The sequence below is a fragment of the Chaetodon trifascialis genome, chromosome 16 (genome assembly GCF_039877785.1).
Source record: "Chaetodon trifascialis isolate fChaTrf1 chromosome 16, fChaTrf1.hap1, whole genome shotgun sequence".
NCBI classification, from domain to species: Eukaryota; Metazoa; Chordata; class Actinopteri; order Chaetodontiformes; family Chaetodontidae; genus Chaetodon; species Chaetodon trifascialis.
Window position 1 is genome coordinate 15017710 of NC_092071.1, and position 14606 is coordinate 15032315.

Genomic DNA, 14606 nt, shown 5'->3' on the forward strand with positions numbered 1-14606 from the left:
TTTCAAACATGAAACATTGGATTCATTTTTTGCTTCTATTGAGACAAATGAGATTTGAAGTCCTGAAGCAAAAAAGGAAGGAGGATATATCTTTTGCCACTACAGGTTTCTCTTTGAGTTTTTCCTTTTTCTGTCTTATTTTTTCATCCTCAGCTCGTACGTTACTCATACATAAAAATGTTAAAAGTGAAGGTGACTGTCTGTTTTGGGGAACAGAGACTACTTGTCACATGGAGACCTTCCAGAAACAGGGTGTAGATTAAGAAACACTGCTGCAGTGCTGTCCGCTAATAATCCACTCTGCCAGTTTCCCAGAAAGTACAAGAAAGTACACAAACCCTCTTGTGGAACAAGTGAATGTAGCATACAGTAGAAGTAGTCTGGTTAATATCATCTGATAAAAATTTAACTTCAGTAATGTTAAAAGTGAAAGCCTCATAAAATATCAGTAAGCCTGTAGAGTCCTGGTGCTTGTCATTCTTTAATGTTTAACTGCAGAGTTTATGACTCTGATCAGTTCTTCATTGACATGCATGACTGGTTATATGAGGTGTGTCATTTATTAACAGTTTCCATGCTTTACATACAAAACAGCTGTTGTTTTTTTTCCACAGAAACATGTTAAACATGTGTATTTGCTTGTTGTATTGGATACAGCTACAGCAAGGACAGAACTTGCGCAAGTTATGTCTTTTAAATTGTTCAGGTTTTTCACATTTTTTGTTAAAAGTTAAATTGATTTTGCTAAGAATGCACTGAAGCCAAACTTTCAGTATTTTCCCAAAAATGGAAATTTAATTCCACATTAGGCTGCATAAATAAACTATTGGGTGTATTTCTAAACATTAGAGGACCTCATGGATAAAGTATGTATCCGTTGTTTGTATCTGTGGATGCGTAATATTGAACAAACCTATGAAATCTGACTCATAGGCAATGTCAAGTCTCATTTATGGCAGGAACACGGCAGCGATGTTACAAACAAACTCACATTAGGCCTCGTCCCATTGTCGTGTGGGGCAACAGTGGCATGGCCATTTAAAATGCAATATATAACTCTGCAAACCAAGAGTCTAAACACACACGCACCAGCACACGGCCTCTGTATTTACAGAACACGGATGAGTCAAACTGGCGTTAAGCCCTTGAGCTGTGTGTGACACATAGCCCCTACTGCAGACTCGGTCCTGCGCTCCAACCCCAAATAAAGACATAGGCCGGCGCATTGTTGTCATCAGCTCTCCTCCTGGTGTCAGGGCAGGGAAGATGAAGCGTTTTTCTGCCGCTAGTGTTTAGGAAAGCCTTCCAGAGGACAGAGTCCTGGCAAATGTTTGTATGATGTTGTCGTGCTGTATTATGATCATGGAATAAGCTTTGGAAAGTGTATTTGTCTTACCTCATGCTGTATCAATTCAGGGAGATGGGAATGTGCATCCAATCAAGCCTTTTAAATCTGTATTATCTCACTCTAAATCTCTGCATGTGTTTACATGATACAGGCTGGTTTGAATCTCAATTAGAGATGCTTCATTCTATTGTCTTTAGTGTTGGTGTGTAGCAGATATGATTGCAGTGACATCCAAGCATGTGTGTGTTGGATGTTTATGGTGAAATGATGAACAGCTGATTGTGATGCTGAAGCTGTTGAAGAAGGAGGTAAGATTGGCAGCAGTCTGATGTTGGGATACCAATGTTGGTCTGAGGGTCAGCCCCATCACTTTGGTCCACAGTGAAATAACATCTATTTGATGGATTGCAGTTTAATGTGGAAACGTTAAACATTTATGGTTCCCAGAGGATGAATCACATTCGCTTTGGTGATCTGATTTTGCCTCCAGCGGCACCACAAGGCTCACATTTTTGATCTTGACTGAAATGTTTCAACAACTATACGATGGATTGACATAAAGTTTGGTATACATTCATTTCCCCTCAAGATGATTTATCCCTATGGTGATCCCTTAACTTTTCATCTAGTTTTTCATCTGTGGTGGAAGAAGTATTCAAATCTGTTACTCAAGTAAAAGTAACAATACTGTACTGTAAAAATACTCTGTCAGAAGTAAAAAGTCCTGCATTCAAAATTCAACTTAAGTTAAAAGTACAGAAGTAAAAGTACTCAATATGAATCAGAATGGCCGGTCAATATTAGATTACAGCATTATATGTCATATTTTCAGACTATTAATCCTGATGTATTAATACATAAACAGCATTTTAATGTCGTTGCTGCACTTTATGTTTATTGGTAATTAGTTAATGTTAGCATGCTAACATGCTAAACTAGACTGGTGAACATGGTAAACATTATACTCATTCAGCATTAGTAGTCGTGTTTGTTTGCATTTTGTGTTATATATGATGCATTGTGTGAGAAATTGTAATAACTAGCACAGTCGGGTGAGTATGGTCTCATAAATTGAAAACCTGAACCAGATTAAGCAGAAGAGGTTCTGCAGTTTCCTCTGTTGGCATTTTTCAGTTCCCTGTTGAATGTTTAATGGAATATCTTGACAAACAAACTGCCATGCAGCTAATATCATAGTGGTGGACTTTTGAAGGGTCAGGGACAGAGCCTGTCACTGCACCATGCTTGCTCAGCTGATCTAAGCGACAAACAGGAAGTCACACTGTCTGTTTCTTGGATCCGTTAAAAGCCGGTCAAGTGTGATGACCGCACAGTTTCCATTTTTGAAATCCTGCTGAACCCATTCAGTGTCAGCACATGTATTTTCAGTCCACCTACAGTGCTGAACACCAAATAATCCTCAGCATCAATGGCTCACGCTGACAGTGTTTCAGGCTTCTATGACAATAAATCACATTTAAGTCTCAGCGTGCAGATTAATCTCATCTTCAAACCAGGGATGTTCTTCCTTAGAGTTATGTCGAAGTCCTTCAAAAGCGAAGACAGAAAGATATTATCGGCTCATGAAGTGAGTGTTAACCTGCAAATTAAAAACCGATTCAAATGCTTTTTCCTGTTTTTTTTGTTTTTTTTTCCATCCGTCATGCACTGAGCGCAAAAATCTGATTTAGAACATGAAGCAGTTTGATTGGGAAGAGATGAGTGTTTTTTAATCCTGCGTCTCAGAGCTGCTGGGTTTCATCTCAGCTGTGGGATTGATTCACACCTGGAACAACTGCAAATAAGCAGCTGGAATGACAAACCCAGCAGTTCCCAGAAATCACTGATATGGCATAAATGCTTTTTGTTTTTTGTCTACAGTGTGTGTTTGGAGATGCGATTTGCAGTGTAAAGGCAGATCCAACATAAAAACCAAATCATTTCTAAACGTACCTCAAGCATAGCCTTTGAATTTTATACCAAAAATACTATTTTATTCTTTATATTATTAAATTTTGTATATTACTCCTCCTCTTGCTAGCTCAATGACAGCAGCAGCCTCATGTTTTAAGACCTCAGGAACTGCTTTCCACACAGGACATTGTGAGTCAGATTATGTTTATACCTTGTCGACAGATCTTTATTTTCTATTCTTTTAAGCCAATCTGATTTGGCCGTGACCTCTGTCTGAAACAAATCACATCAGACCTTAAAACAGTTTCTTCCTGGGCTGCTGTCACCTCCATCTCCTGCGTTCATCAGAGTCCAGGACATGAGTGCCTCATAAGTTCTGCTCCTGGACGATAAAGCTTCACCACCACTCCTGACTAAACTCTACTGGGGTGATAATTCCTCAAATTCTTCATGAGTTTCACACATTTACACTATACTTTCACAATAAGGTCTGACTGTTCTTTCTATTCCTGCCCATGCTTTTGATCATGCAAATCAATAAAATAATACTAACACCTCCCTTAGTTGAGAGATGTTTACATCTGATGTTGTGCAGCTGCTGTGCTTGTATGATAATGGCGTTGTCTTTCCTCCAAACATCAGTTCATCTCATTAAAACACTGGTTTTGCACCCTTCTTTTGTGCACCTTCATATTCTCTCTGCTGTCTATGCTGCTGGTGAGTAAATAAAAATGTAAAATCAGAACTATTGACTCAGATTCCAGCTACCTACTTTTTTGTTAAGTTGTTTAACTTCCAGAAACCAAACATCCCATCATATGTTAAAGTCAGCTACAGAAATAACTCATCTTTATCTGGTTTTAGGCTATTTGTCACTGTGTTGATAAGCCATCTGTGTCACTTTGCTGGGACCAGGCTCAGATTGTTGATAAGTCACATGTGATGGGCAGAATATCGCTGTTTTTCCCTCTTGTGTCCCTTTCAGGTCATTCAGCCACAATCAGATTTGTTTTTCAAATAGTCTGTTGGATATTCTGAGCAATTTATTTTTTTTTAAATATCTAAGTACCAAAATAATCATCCCTTAGAGGAAACATACACCATTCAACACATTCATTTCAACTTAAACTTGACTTCAATGCATCATCAGTCATTTCAAGCACCTTTTTCCTTTTAATTCGCTTTTAAAAATCATATATTTGTCGGTTTGTGTCTTTGAACAATCGGTGGTGCTCACTGAGCTTCAGTGATGCTTCAGACCAACAACACACATCTATTATTATTATCTGCTCTTTTGGATCATGTGTTACTCTATGACTTTTCCCCGCATGGCGGACGAAAGACCAGATGTTGTGACGGTCTCTTAGAAAATCCTTCAGAAAACCTCAGTACGTGCAACCAAAGACAAAGAAATGAGGTCACTATGCTGGGTTAACATACATTACATTTTCAGGTAGGCACAAAGTCAGAGAAATAAGCCTTCACAGAACACCAGTATGACCAGTTTGACCATCCATTCTGAAAGAAGAGTTTCACTCATTAAGGCGTACCTAATGGTGTTTTAAGACCTTATTAAATATGTAAGAGCTATAGCTGAAATAGCTCAACACTAGAATGATAACGAGAGTCACATTAAGCAAGGTTTGCAGATAGTATTTTGTCATGTCATATCATTGTTGGTTTTTCTACAAAAGAAACTAAAATTTATAACCAAGCCCACCTTTCCTTTCTGCCCTGTTTCACATTTTTTCCTCGAGACTTCCCTCCAGTTTGAACAGCTACAAGAAAATCCACATTTGCATGATTAATAAGTTACATTTTTATACATACACACATACAGAGGGGAGCTTGGAAGTTGCTTGGCACATTCTCATGCTTGACCAACCTCCTACAATCTAAATAACTATACAGGACACAGTAAGACAGGTCTTCTCACACCAGCGTCTCCCTGTTCTGTCATGAGGCTTCAGCATGGTCAGGAGATGAGACGGGAGCCTGCATGGCCACGGTTAACACTTGTCTGCATAATCATCCTGCAAAAGGAGGGCGTACACAACCCAATGCACTAAGTAACATGGAACAGTTCAGCTGTACATACAGTATCTTCACATACTGATAAAGTCTAGATTCATAATTTAATCTGTATATACTGTATCTTAATATGCTGGTACCAGGTATTCACAGTGACTCTAAAATAAAATTACAAGAGGAAGTTTGTACAAGAAACAAGAGAGTCTGAGTGACTGGCGAACGTTTGGCATCCCTTAAGAGTTTTTTTTTTTTTTTTTTTCATGTTTTGTTTTTATAAGTTTGTGGTTGAGTCAGTTTGATTTCAGTGGGATTCAAGAGAGCTGCCTGGGCTTTTCGTTGGCACTGAGGAGAAGCAGTCCAACTCCTCTGAACACGTGTGTTTATTGGCGCCATCAGCAGTGGACACAAAAAGGTGAGGTAAGGTGGTGTAAGGGGGATGAGATCCTATCCACCTTGTTATGTTGAGCAAGACATAACCTGGGCAGGCTAAATAAAGTACAGCATGTGCCCTGTCCAGAGCTGATTTTACAAAAAATGAAAGTGCAAGAACGACACTGAAACACACACAAACACACATCAGGGTGGAATGGTAAGACTTCACCTACTGTCCTTACCCCTACCACTCATAAGCCATACTGAACAATTACCCAAAATAGTCACTGTAGACATCCGCCAAACACAAAACATATTTAAATACAATATTCTGTATTTCACTATTAGTTCAAGGTGTTTTACTCACACACCTAAAGCTATTTTGCCAGCTCAAAGAAAAGCTGCCTTTTGGCATTTTGTGGTTCAGGCCAGCAGGAGGAGATCTTCTACAGTATGGCTGCTACAATAGTGAGGTTAGAAGATAACAGCTACAGGCTATCATGGAAGGAAGCTGAAGCATTTCTTTCCTGCCATTGTCTGTGTCTTCAGGAGAGGTATGACCCTTACTTTAATATTGTTTTCATACACACTTCCAGGAGGAACAAGCATGCTCAGTTCAATTTTTCCCCCAGTTTACATCCTTTCCAGTTTTTTTTTTTTTTTTTTTTAAATCGTCTCTCCTTGAAAACTCCAGAATGTCTTAAATACAGTACTACTGAGAAGTGAAGAGGGCAGAGAGAGATGTCCTTACATAACAGACCCTGCTCTGAGGCCAGTCACTTAGCATCATTACATGTTTTGAAGTAGAAGGCAGCCCACAGGCTCGTCTCTGTCGTGTTCCGTTTTTCTGTTTTTTCTCGTTGCGTTTTGTTTCAAGGCCGTCCACACTATCAGTGCCAGGCAGAACCACACTCAGAGATTGCAACTACACATCTGGCAGAGAGGATAGCAATACTACTGTTCACATATATTACTGGTGATATATATATACACTTTTGGTCATTTCAGATAAGACACCACCAAACATGCTATACAGTGTCGCTCAGTCTTAATTGCCACTTTTTAAGCAAGTGCTATTCAGCCCAGCTTGTCAAGTATTTGAAGCAAGGTACAGTAAGAGATGCACACATACAGACAGATGCACGCACACTCGCACATGTGGCACACATCCGCGCGCACACTGTATCATACACACCGAGAGAAGCACTCTGGCATAGCACGCCAACGCAGCAGCCTGAGAGCTGCCCATTGGTCAGTCTATGAAGGGATCTTGAGAAAGTCCTTTTTTTCTTTTGTATGAGTTGATTTGCATACTCCCTCACCAACAGGCAGGTCCAGGATTAGGACTGAGACTGTGGTAATACACAGATTGAAGAGGATGTGTGTGTGTGTGTGTGTGTGTGTGTGTGTGTGTGTGTGTGTGTGTGTGTGTGTGTGTGTGTGTGTGTGTGTGTGTGTCTGCTTTTGCAAATATGTACAAACAAAATAAGTATACTGAGCGTACAAGAGCGTTGTACGATTTGCATCTTTCTCTCTGCTGATTTGTGTGTTTGTGCGCACAGCGGTGAGGCTAACAGGGCTTGTTGACGTTGCACAGCAGCTCGGTGACTTTGATGAGGCGAGCCACTGTGCTCTGCGACTCCTCCTGCAGCCGCTGGTTGTTCTGCCTGAGGCTCTGCACCTCGGCCTGCAGCACCGCCTTGTCCTCTTTCTCCTGAAAGACAACGGCACACAACAAAACAAAAGCCGTCGCTCAGATCGCTGTGGCAGGAACGGGAGGGGAGCGACAGGTACAGCGGTGGCTTTAAGGAAACTAGTGGGCACACATAAACACAGAGCTTGAAGTAAAACAGAACAAACAGTGTAGAGAAACACATCTCACTGCAGTGCAGGGAAAAGACCCATACTAAAAAATGGACACAGCCACAAAAACTGAGTTCTCCAAATACTGTTTTTTCCCTTTGAAAATCTCAAAACATCTTCAGTGCAGATAAAGTGTGTTGCGCATACTCAAATCAGACACTGTTTCCATGAATTAATGCAGCATTGGTATTCATGAAAAAAAGTTTCAGAATCTTAAAATTGCCATATTAAAGGCATGGTCAAAAATGTAATCAAGTAAGCACTCTCAGTGCTCTGGGGTTTTGGGCTGCTGGTCAGAGTCGGTATTTAATCACATACAATGGGTATACAGCTGCAAGTCAATTCAATAATTGTTTAAACTATAAAACATCCAAAAAATCACGAAACATGCTCATCACAGCTGCCCAGAGCCAAAGGTAATGTCTTTAAATTGCTCGTTCTGTCCAAACAACAGTCCAAAACCCAAAGATGTTCAATTTACCGTCATATAAAACTGAGAAAAACAGCAAATCTTCATATTTCAGAAGCTGGAACCAAAGAATGTTTCATTTTTGCTTCATAAATAACATGAGAAACTAATTGGTCATCAAAATTGTAGCTGATTAATTTTCTGCTGATCAGCTAATCAATTAGCAGTTCATAAATTAAATAATCGCTTGATTTGAAAAATATTCATAAGGTGAGTCAATAATGAAAATAGCATGGATGCAGTCCTAATGAAGGACTTAAAAATGAATAGAAAACGTTCCATATAATTGGTTGGAATAGTATGTTTATATAATATTTTATACAAACAGAGACACATACACTATTGACCAGAAATCCTCAACACAAGGTCCGCTTGTCTGCTGCTGACTGACTCCATGAGCTGAGGAAGGCCATAAGATGTGCTCTAAAGCTTTGGAAACACAGGTGGACCTTGTGTTGAGAGATTTTTTTTTTTTTTTTTTTTTTTGTCAGGCTGTTTCTGAGGTGGAGAATAAGCGTCTGAATCCATCACATACAGTATTCTTTGACATGGAAAATAAACATAGCAACACAGAATTATGGAAAGAGGAAAGCACCAGCACTATTAAAATAATAATAACAGCATTAAAGGAGTTGTCATAAATACATTTTTTAAAAGTATGATATTGGAATATTCAAAGAATCTGAAAATGTTATTGTACAAATTTACAACACAAGTATGAATAAATAAATGCTTTTTTGAGTGTCTTTATATTTAAAACATCTACAGTGAGTCAGCTGTGACTTCAGATGGCTGAAAGGACAGGAGGGCTTGTACAAGTAAACAAAAGGCTGCAGCGACAGAAGCTGAAGCAATTTAAATGCTGTTTCCTACCTGCTGACTCTCCCGTGGAGCTCACTGAAAATATTATTACAGAGAAAAACATTCATGAAAGTCAAAGCACCTTTTGCAGGTCATCCTGCAGCTTCCTCAGCATGGCTTCCAGCTGTGATACCTTCTCTTCTAGGTGGCCTGGAGAGTCACTGCAACAAAGAGACGCAGTGACACTTCATCAGGTTTGTAGCTTGCAAGTGGAAAACACGTACGTGGAGACCAGAATTATCAAAAGGGTTTAATTTTCCAAGGAACAAATCAACAAGACGAATGTCTTCATTTCGCAGAACGCTTTCCGTTCCAACATCTTCCTTCATCTCGTACAGAGTGAACTCACTGCTGCCTTTAATGAAACCTGTAATGTTCAGAGATCACTTTACAGTAATTGCTACGGCTGACAAGCAGACCCATTCTGAGCGAGTATAGTCATCCCATGATGCATTTCGTCTGACTGCAGTTATAAATAATGACTACGCCCCACAGACAGCACAAGGCTCCTGGTGATGTGAAAACCATGATGATGCTTTTAAAGGAACGAACATGGCATTGTCGAAAAGACGGGGGCCAGGTAGCATATATTTGAGATTGATGATTAATGATACAGTCGTAGATTTTACTGTTTTTTTGTTTCTTTAGTGCTCACTTGTGCAGGTTATCAAAAAGGGCCACATATTGAGTGTGAACTGTATTTGAGGACAGATTTTGTTTTTTTATTGCAGCCAAATGTAATCTGAGTTTCTCTGAATTTTGAACATAAGAAATATTTATGTCATGCTGTGATAATATTGCAAATTGCAAGTTTGGTTTCACAAACAGATAGTAAGAAGAGGTGATGAAGTAGTGCAGTGTAGGAAGTGTACTGTACAGTTATGGGAATATACTGTACTTGTGTTTTACATGCCAGATGGAGCCAAAAGTGATGGTGAAATAGTCATCACTGCTGACCTCTGCAGTATGTGGGTGGACATAAACTGCGCCTGTAAATACGAGAGACTTGGACTGAAGAAAAGCTTTACGTTGGTGTTTGCTTGTTTTCTTATTGACTCATTTTCTGTTTTGCTTTTTGCCAACACTTCTGTGGACTTTGTGTGTTCAGATGCAGCATGGAGGAGCGAAATAAGGCGAACAAGGAGCTGGTAAAAGTATAAAAGTAACATAAAATGGATTGGAGTGGGAGTTTTACACAAAGATGACAATGACAGTGACTCAGACATGCTGTGTGTGTGTGTGTGTGTGTGTGTGTGTGTGTGTGTGTGTGTGTGTCTGTGTGAGCATCTGCGTCTGCATGTGCATAAGTGCATCACTGAGTCAGCACAAGAGCTTTGTGGGGGAGAGAGGCCATCGCATTGAGTCAAACAGTTGGATGTAGCCGATAAAGGCTAAATAATTGAGAGAATAAAGGAGTAGATGTAGAATAAAGGGATGTGTGCAATGATTCAGACAAAGAGAAAACCAAGAGACTAACTGCAGAGATATTGAACTGTCCGCTTCACCCTGTATGTACTGCATAGCAACCCACCTGTCCTTTGAGTCTTTCAGCTTGCCATCCGTCTGGTCTCCTGCTTGGGAGGGGTCTCCAGCTTTACGGTCTGTGGTAAAGAACATTATCCACATTATTACCATGTAAAATATCCGTACACAATAATCAGAACACTTTCTTCATATACAATGCAGATCCATTGTATTCATATACAAAAGTCCTCTGTTTCTTTCCAATATACATTATTTGGCCTAAAGTGTGTGGACACCTGAACATCACACCCATATGTGATCATCTCACTGCAAAGCCAGCATGCAGCTGTAACAGCCTGTAGTCTCCTTTCCCCATGATTTCCTGCAGGTTGCAGGAATTTACTCTGAGCCAATCACAAGGGCATCAATGAGGTTGCACACTGGTGTTGGCTGATGAAGGCTGGTTCGCAGTTGGTGTTCCAGTTCATCCCAAAGGTGCTGGGTGGGGTTGAGGTCAGAGCTCTGAGGCCATAATGCTAAAATATCACTGTTTGACGTATTATTAAGATCTTCCTTATTCTGAATGGAGTCCAAACCATGAAAAACAGCCTCAGACCAAAGTGCAGTCAAGAGTGTCCACATACTTTTGGTCATATAGTGTAAACGCAATTGATTATTTGCCATTAGATTTTCTTTTATCCAAAAAAATGTAAGTCCATGTGACTTGAATATTAAGATTGTGGAACTACAAATCAATTCCAGGTTCCTCTTGCTCTTTGTAATCGTGCTAACTCCAAGGACAGCTTATTGTATCATTTTACACGCACATATAGAGTTAAGCGAGGTGTGCCTGTATGAATAGTAGCTCACCCTCTCGTGACAAAGCCTCCAGGATGCTGCGGCAGGCTGTGGCCAGGTCAGCGATGGACTGCCACTCCTCCTCAGTCGAATCTGTCGTCTCCGAGAGAACTGAGAAAAACAGGTTGAGGTTGATGAGGCTTTTTAAAGAAACACGTCTAGCAACGTAGCAGGGACAATAATACAGCTGACCACCGGGGCTGCAGACTTTTGAGCAGCTGTTTTACAGTGACAAAGAGCCACCACTGGGGGATGCTGCTGTGTTAATGGTGGTCAGACTCTGGGCAGGATACAGAGAGACAAGGAGGAAGTGCTATGATTTATGCTTGATTTATGGTTTCACTGTATAATGTTTCTGACTTTGCAGGGCCTTTCTGACACCAGTTAAGATGAACATGGTAGATGAACGTAATGTCGGACAATGAGCTAAATATCACTTGGATGACAAAATTTTAAATGATTGCATGTCAATTTGATTGAAAACGCTTTTAAAAAATGACATTTAAAACAAAATTCAAGATGCTACGATTGTTCCTTTTAAAGATCTATTAAGGCCTTGAGTTTCATCTTTCAGCTTAAAAAGCTGCGATGCACTTTAACGACCTGCAGACTTCCTGCGAAAGAATGCAGTGTAAAACAATCAGAGGCTCCAGAGGCCGCCCCCACAACAATCAGAAGAATCTGATGAGAGGATGAGCAAGTGTGCTCTTACTGCGGTTAAACGATGAGTCTCATAGTCTCAGCGGAGGCAGAGCAGATGGTATAAAGAGGGGCTCCTTGATTTGGGGCTTCCTAAAACTCCACCCCTCCCACTACCCATCTGTCCCCCTTTTATCCCAGCCCTGGCAGGGGGTGGCAGCAGAGCAGGGGTGATATTAGATTAGCGGAATAGGGGGCAGCGTGGATGAAAGAGGAGGGACAAAGGGGATGCAGTGGGAAGCAGAGGGAGGATAATGAAGAGAGGGGTTTAAGGCAGAAAAAATCTGGGAAAGAGGAATTAAATCAGGCAGAGATGATTTGCAAACATGTGTAATTGTTCCATTTTGGCATCGTTCGAGCAGTTGGGTCAGCTGTTGTGTCTGAGATGGGAGCTTTGTTTCGAGCACATGACCAGGGTCAGAACATCTCTGTGGGCTGTTTGTCTCCTAATTTAATATTCACACATTTATTTTTTTATTTTACTTGAAGCAACCATTTGAAAGCAACCATAGATATATTTTAATGGTATATTATAGAGGAATAAAGAAGTGCTTACTCTTGGTGATGGAGTTATGTAGACTTAGGGCTCGTGAATTTCTTTCAGCTCGGTCCACACACGACAGCCGGGAGGACGAGTCACTCGCCGAGGCTTTGTCATCACCAAACTCAGCCGCCATGAACTGAAGCTACAGAGATAGAGACAGAGGGGAAACGACAGCGTCAGAGAGGGGATGGAGCGCAGTGGAGAAACCACTCAGATGTCCTTTCGTCTCAGTCTGTCACCTGTTTGTCCTCTGGGGGAGCCTTGGGTTTGACAGCCAGGATCAGATCAGGTGTGGCGTCTCTCAGCTCACCGACGTTCTCATAGATGTGGCGCTCCCCCTTCAGTCCCACGTTGTCATACACGTGCCTGTCAGCCGGGCAGGGAGGGAGAAATGTGGTGGTGGTGATGGGTGGGTGGGTGAGGGGGGGAGAAACCACAAAGCAAATCTGCTGTTGATGCTTCATGACATTTTTTATCCAATCCAGAGGTCAAAACAGAAACTGGAGCACTTAGACAAGTAATCTCCAGGATGGCTTAGACTTTGGCCTGATTGATGTTTGCTATCCTGCACTCACAAAATCATCTATCAAAAATATCATATCTGATGTGGCTTCGGTCAGATAGTTCAGTTGTGCTTTGCGTGACAATAAAAAGCAGTCAAATTCATTTTGGTGAGCAGCAGAGTTTAATATCATCTTCATGAATATTTCCGTCACAATTTCCTCTTCAAGCTGCTTTTTGGAGGTCTCAGGGAGGAGGGGTGTGTGTGTGTGTGTGTGTGTGGGGGGGGGACATGCACACATGTCCTGCTGTGTTGGAGCTTGGCTAACATTCTCAGAGGACACAGTGCAGACCATCACGCAAGTGATTGTTTAATGGAAACGAACGTGCTGCTTTGTGGTTGTTTACTTTTTGTCTGCTTTCATTCTCTGAAAAAGAAAAAACTTTCAACTTTTTACCACTGAAGAGTTGATTATCTACTGCTCAACCATGTTTGAAGAAAAAAAAGTGAAAAATGTACATCAGTGTGAGTTTTCTGATGTGACACACAATTCAAAAACTTTCACATTAAGTTAACACACTTCAGTGACGCAGAGTGACACACTGCTTGGTGTCCTTTCTCTGTGCCTTGTCCTTTGCAGGAAAAGTGACGCACTGACTCTGAGATTAAATTGTGATGAGTCAGCTCCAGTTTGAGGATATTTTCAGCCATGCCGGATGATTTAAGAGTCCGTTTTGCACATGTAACTAGAAAGATTCCAACCTCTCGCAAAGCAGCATTTCTTACTATTTCTTATTATGTATTTCTTTGTAATGCCTCCATGACGCTTGACTAGCAACATGAACTTTAGTAAACACTCACCCATCACACGAATCCCTGAAGGATGGCCGTCTCTCCAATGAGCAGCTGCGTGTGAGCTGCGAGGTGCTGCTCTCTTCGCTCTGATTGGCTGGCTGGTCCTGCAGAGAAGTGGCCCGTAACAAAGGTAAACTGGGCGGCGTGAGGAGCAAGCCGTGACTTCTCTCACTTTGCCCTTTATCACACGACTGCCCGTCGCCCTCTACGGCCTCCACCTGCACCTCCTTTATATCCACTTCATCAACCCCACCCGCCTTCAGTTTGTCTGTTTCCTCCTCCTCCTCCTCCTCCTCCTCCTGCTCCTCCTCCTCCTCTTCTTCCCTCTCGTCCAGCACCCAGGCCTCTCCAGACTGATCCTCACCGGGCTTACACTCTGCATCCTTGATGGCTTTCTGGTACAACTCAGAGAAACTTCTGCAAAGCACAAAACAACACACAAAGCATCTCTTTTCCATATCCAGCGTCTCATTGCACTGTTGAGTCATAAATTAATGTAGAAGGGAAAAACAAAGATGAACAGGAAAAAAGGGCTATATTTGTATAAGCTTCTGTTAGATTCCTTTGAAATCACTGAGCCTCCACTTCCTGTGAAGAATTGTGACATCTTTGTGACAATTTCTGCTTTGTTGTCATAGAACAAGCATTTCAGAACCGAAATATAAATAAACTAGGGGGGTTCTCTGAGGATGCTTCTGCTGCCAGCTTTGAAACGTTGCTCTGAAGTTCAGAGCTGCAGCCACGTCCAGTTTAATATTTGCTTTTATTTATTCTAACAATTCTGTCCACAGCTGTTTTTGCCCTCTGACTTCATTGGAGTGGAACA

General features: G+C 41.2%; 1 protein-coding gene across 4 annotated transcripts in view; it reads right to left on the bottom strand.

The window, feature by feature from the left end:
- Nucleotides 1-5565: 5565 nt before the first annotated feature.
- Nucleotides 5566-14606, bottom strand: part of sipa1 (signal-induced proliferation-associated 1) — a 31350-nt gene continuing 22309 nt past the window's right edge. The window contains exons 10-16 of one of the 4 annotated variants that reach the window (XM_070982503.1): nucleotides 13787-14197; nucleotides 12663-12789; nucleotides 12436-12565; nucleotides 11193-11291; nucleotides 10390-10459; nucleotides 8941-9019; nucleotides 5566-7379 (exon numbers count right to left, since the gene is read on the bottom strand). In XM_070982503.1, coding sequence (XP_070838604.1) covers nucleotides 7236-7379; nucleotides 8941-9019; nucleotides 10390-10459; nucleotides 11193-11291; nucleotides 12436-12565; nucleotides 12663-12789; nucleotides 13787-14197 — 1060 coding nt within the window. In that variant the 3' untranslated portion in view covers nucleotides 5566-7235. Of the gene's footprint in view, nucleotides 7380-7416; nucleotides 7479-8940; nucleotides 9020-10389; nucleotides 10460-11192; nucleotides 11292-12435; nucleotides 12566-12662; nucleotides 12790-13786; nucleotides 14198-14606 lie in introns of those variants that run through there. The other 3 variants (XM_070982505.1, XM_070982504.1, XM_070982506.1) reach the window with 3 other exon arrangements.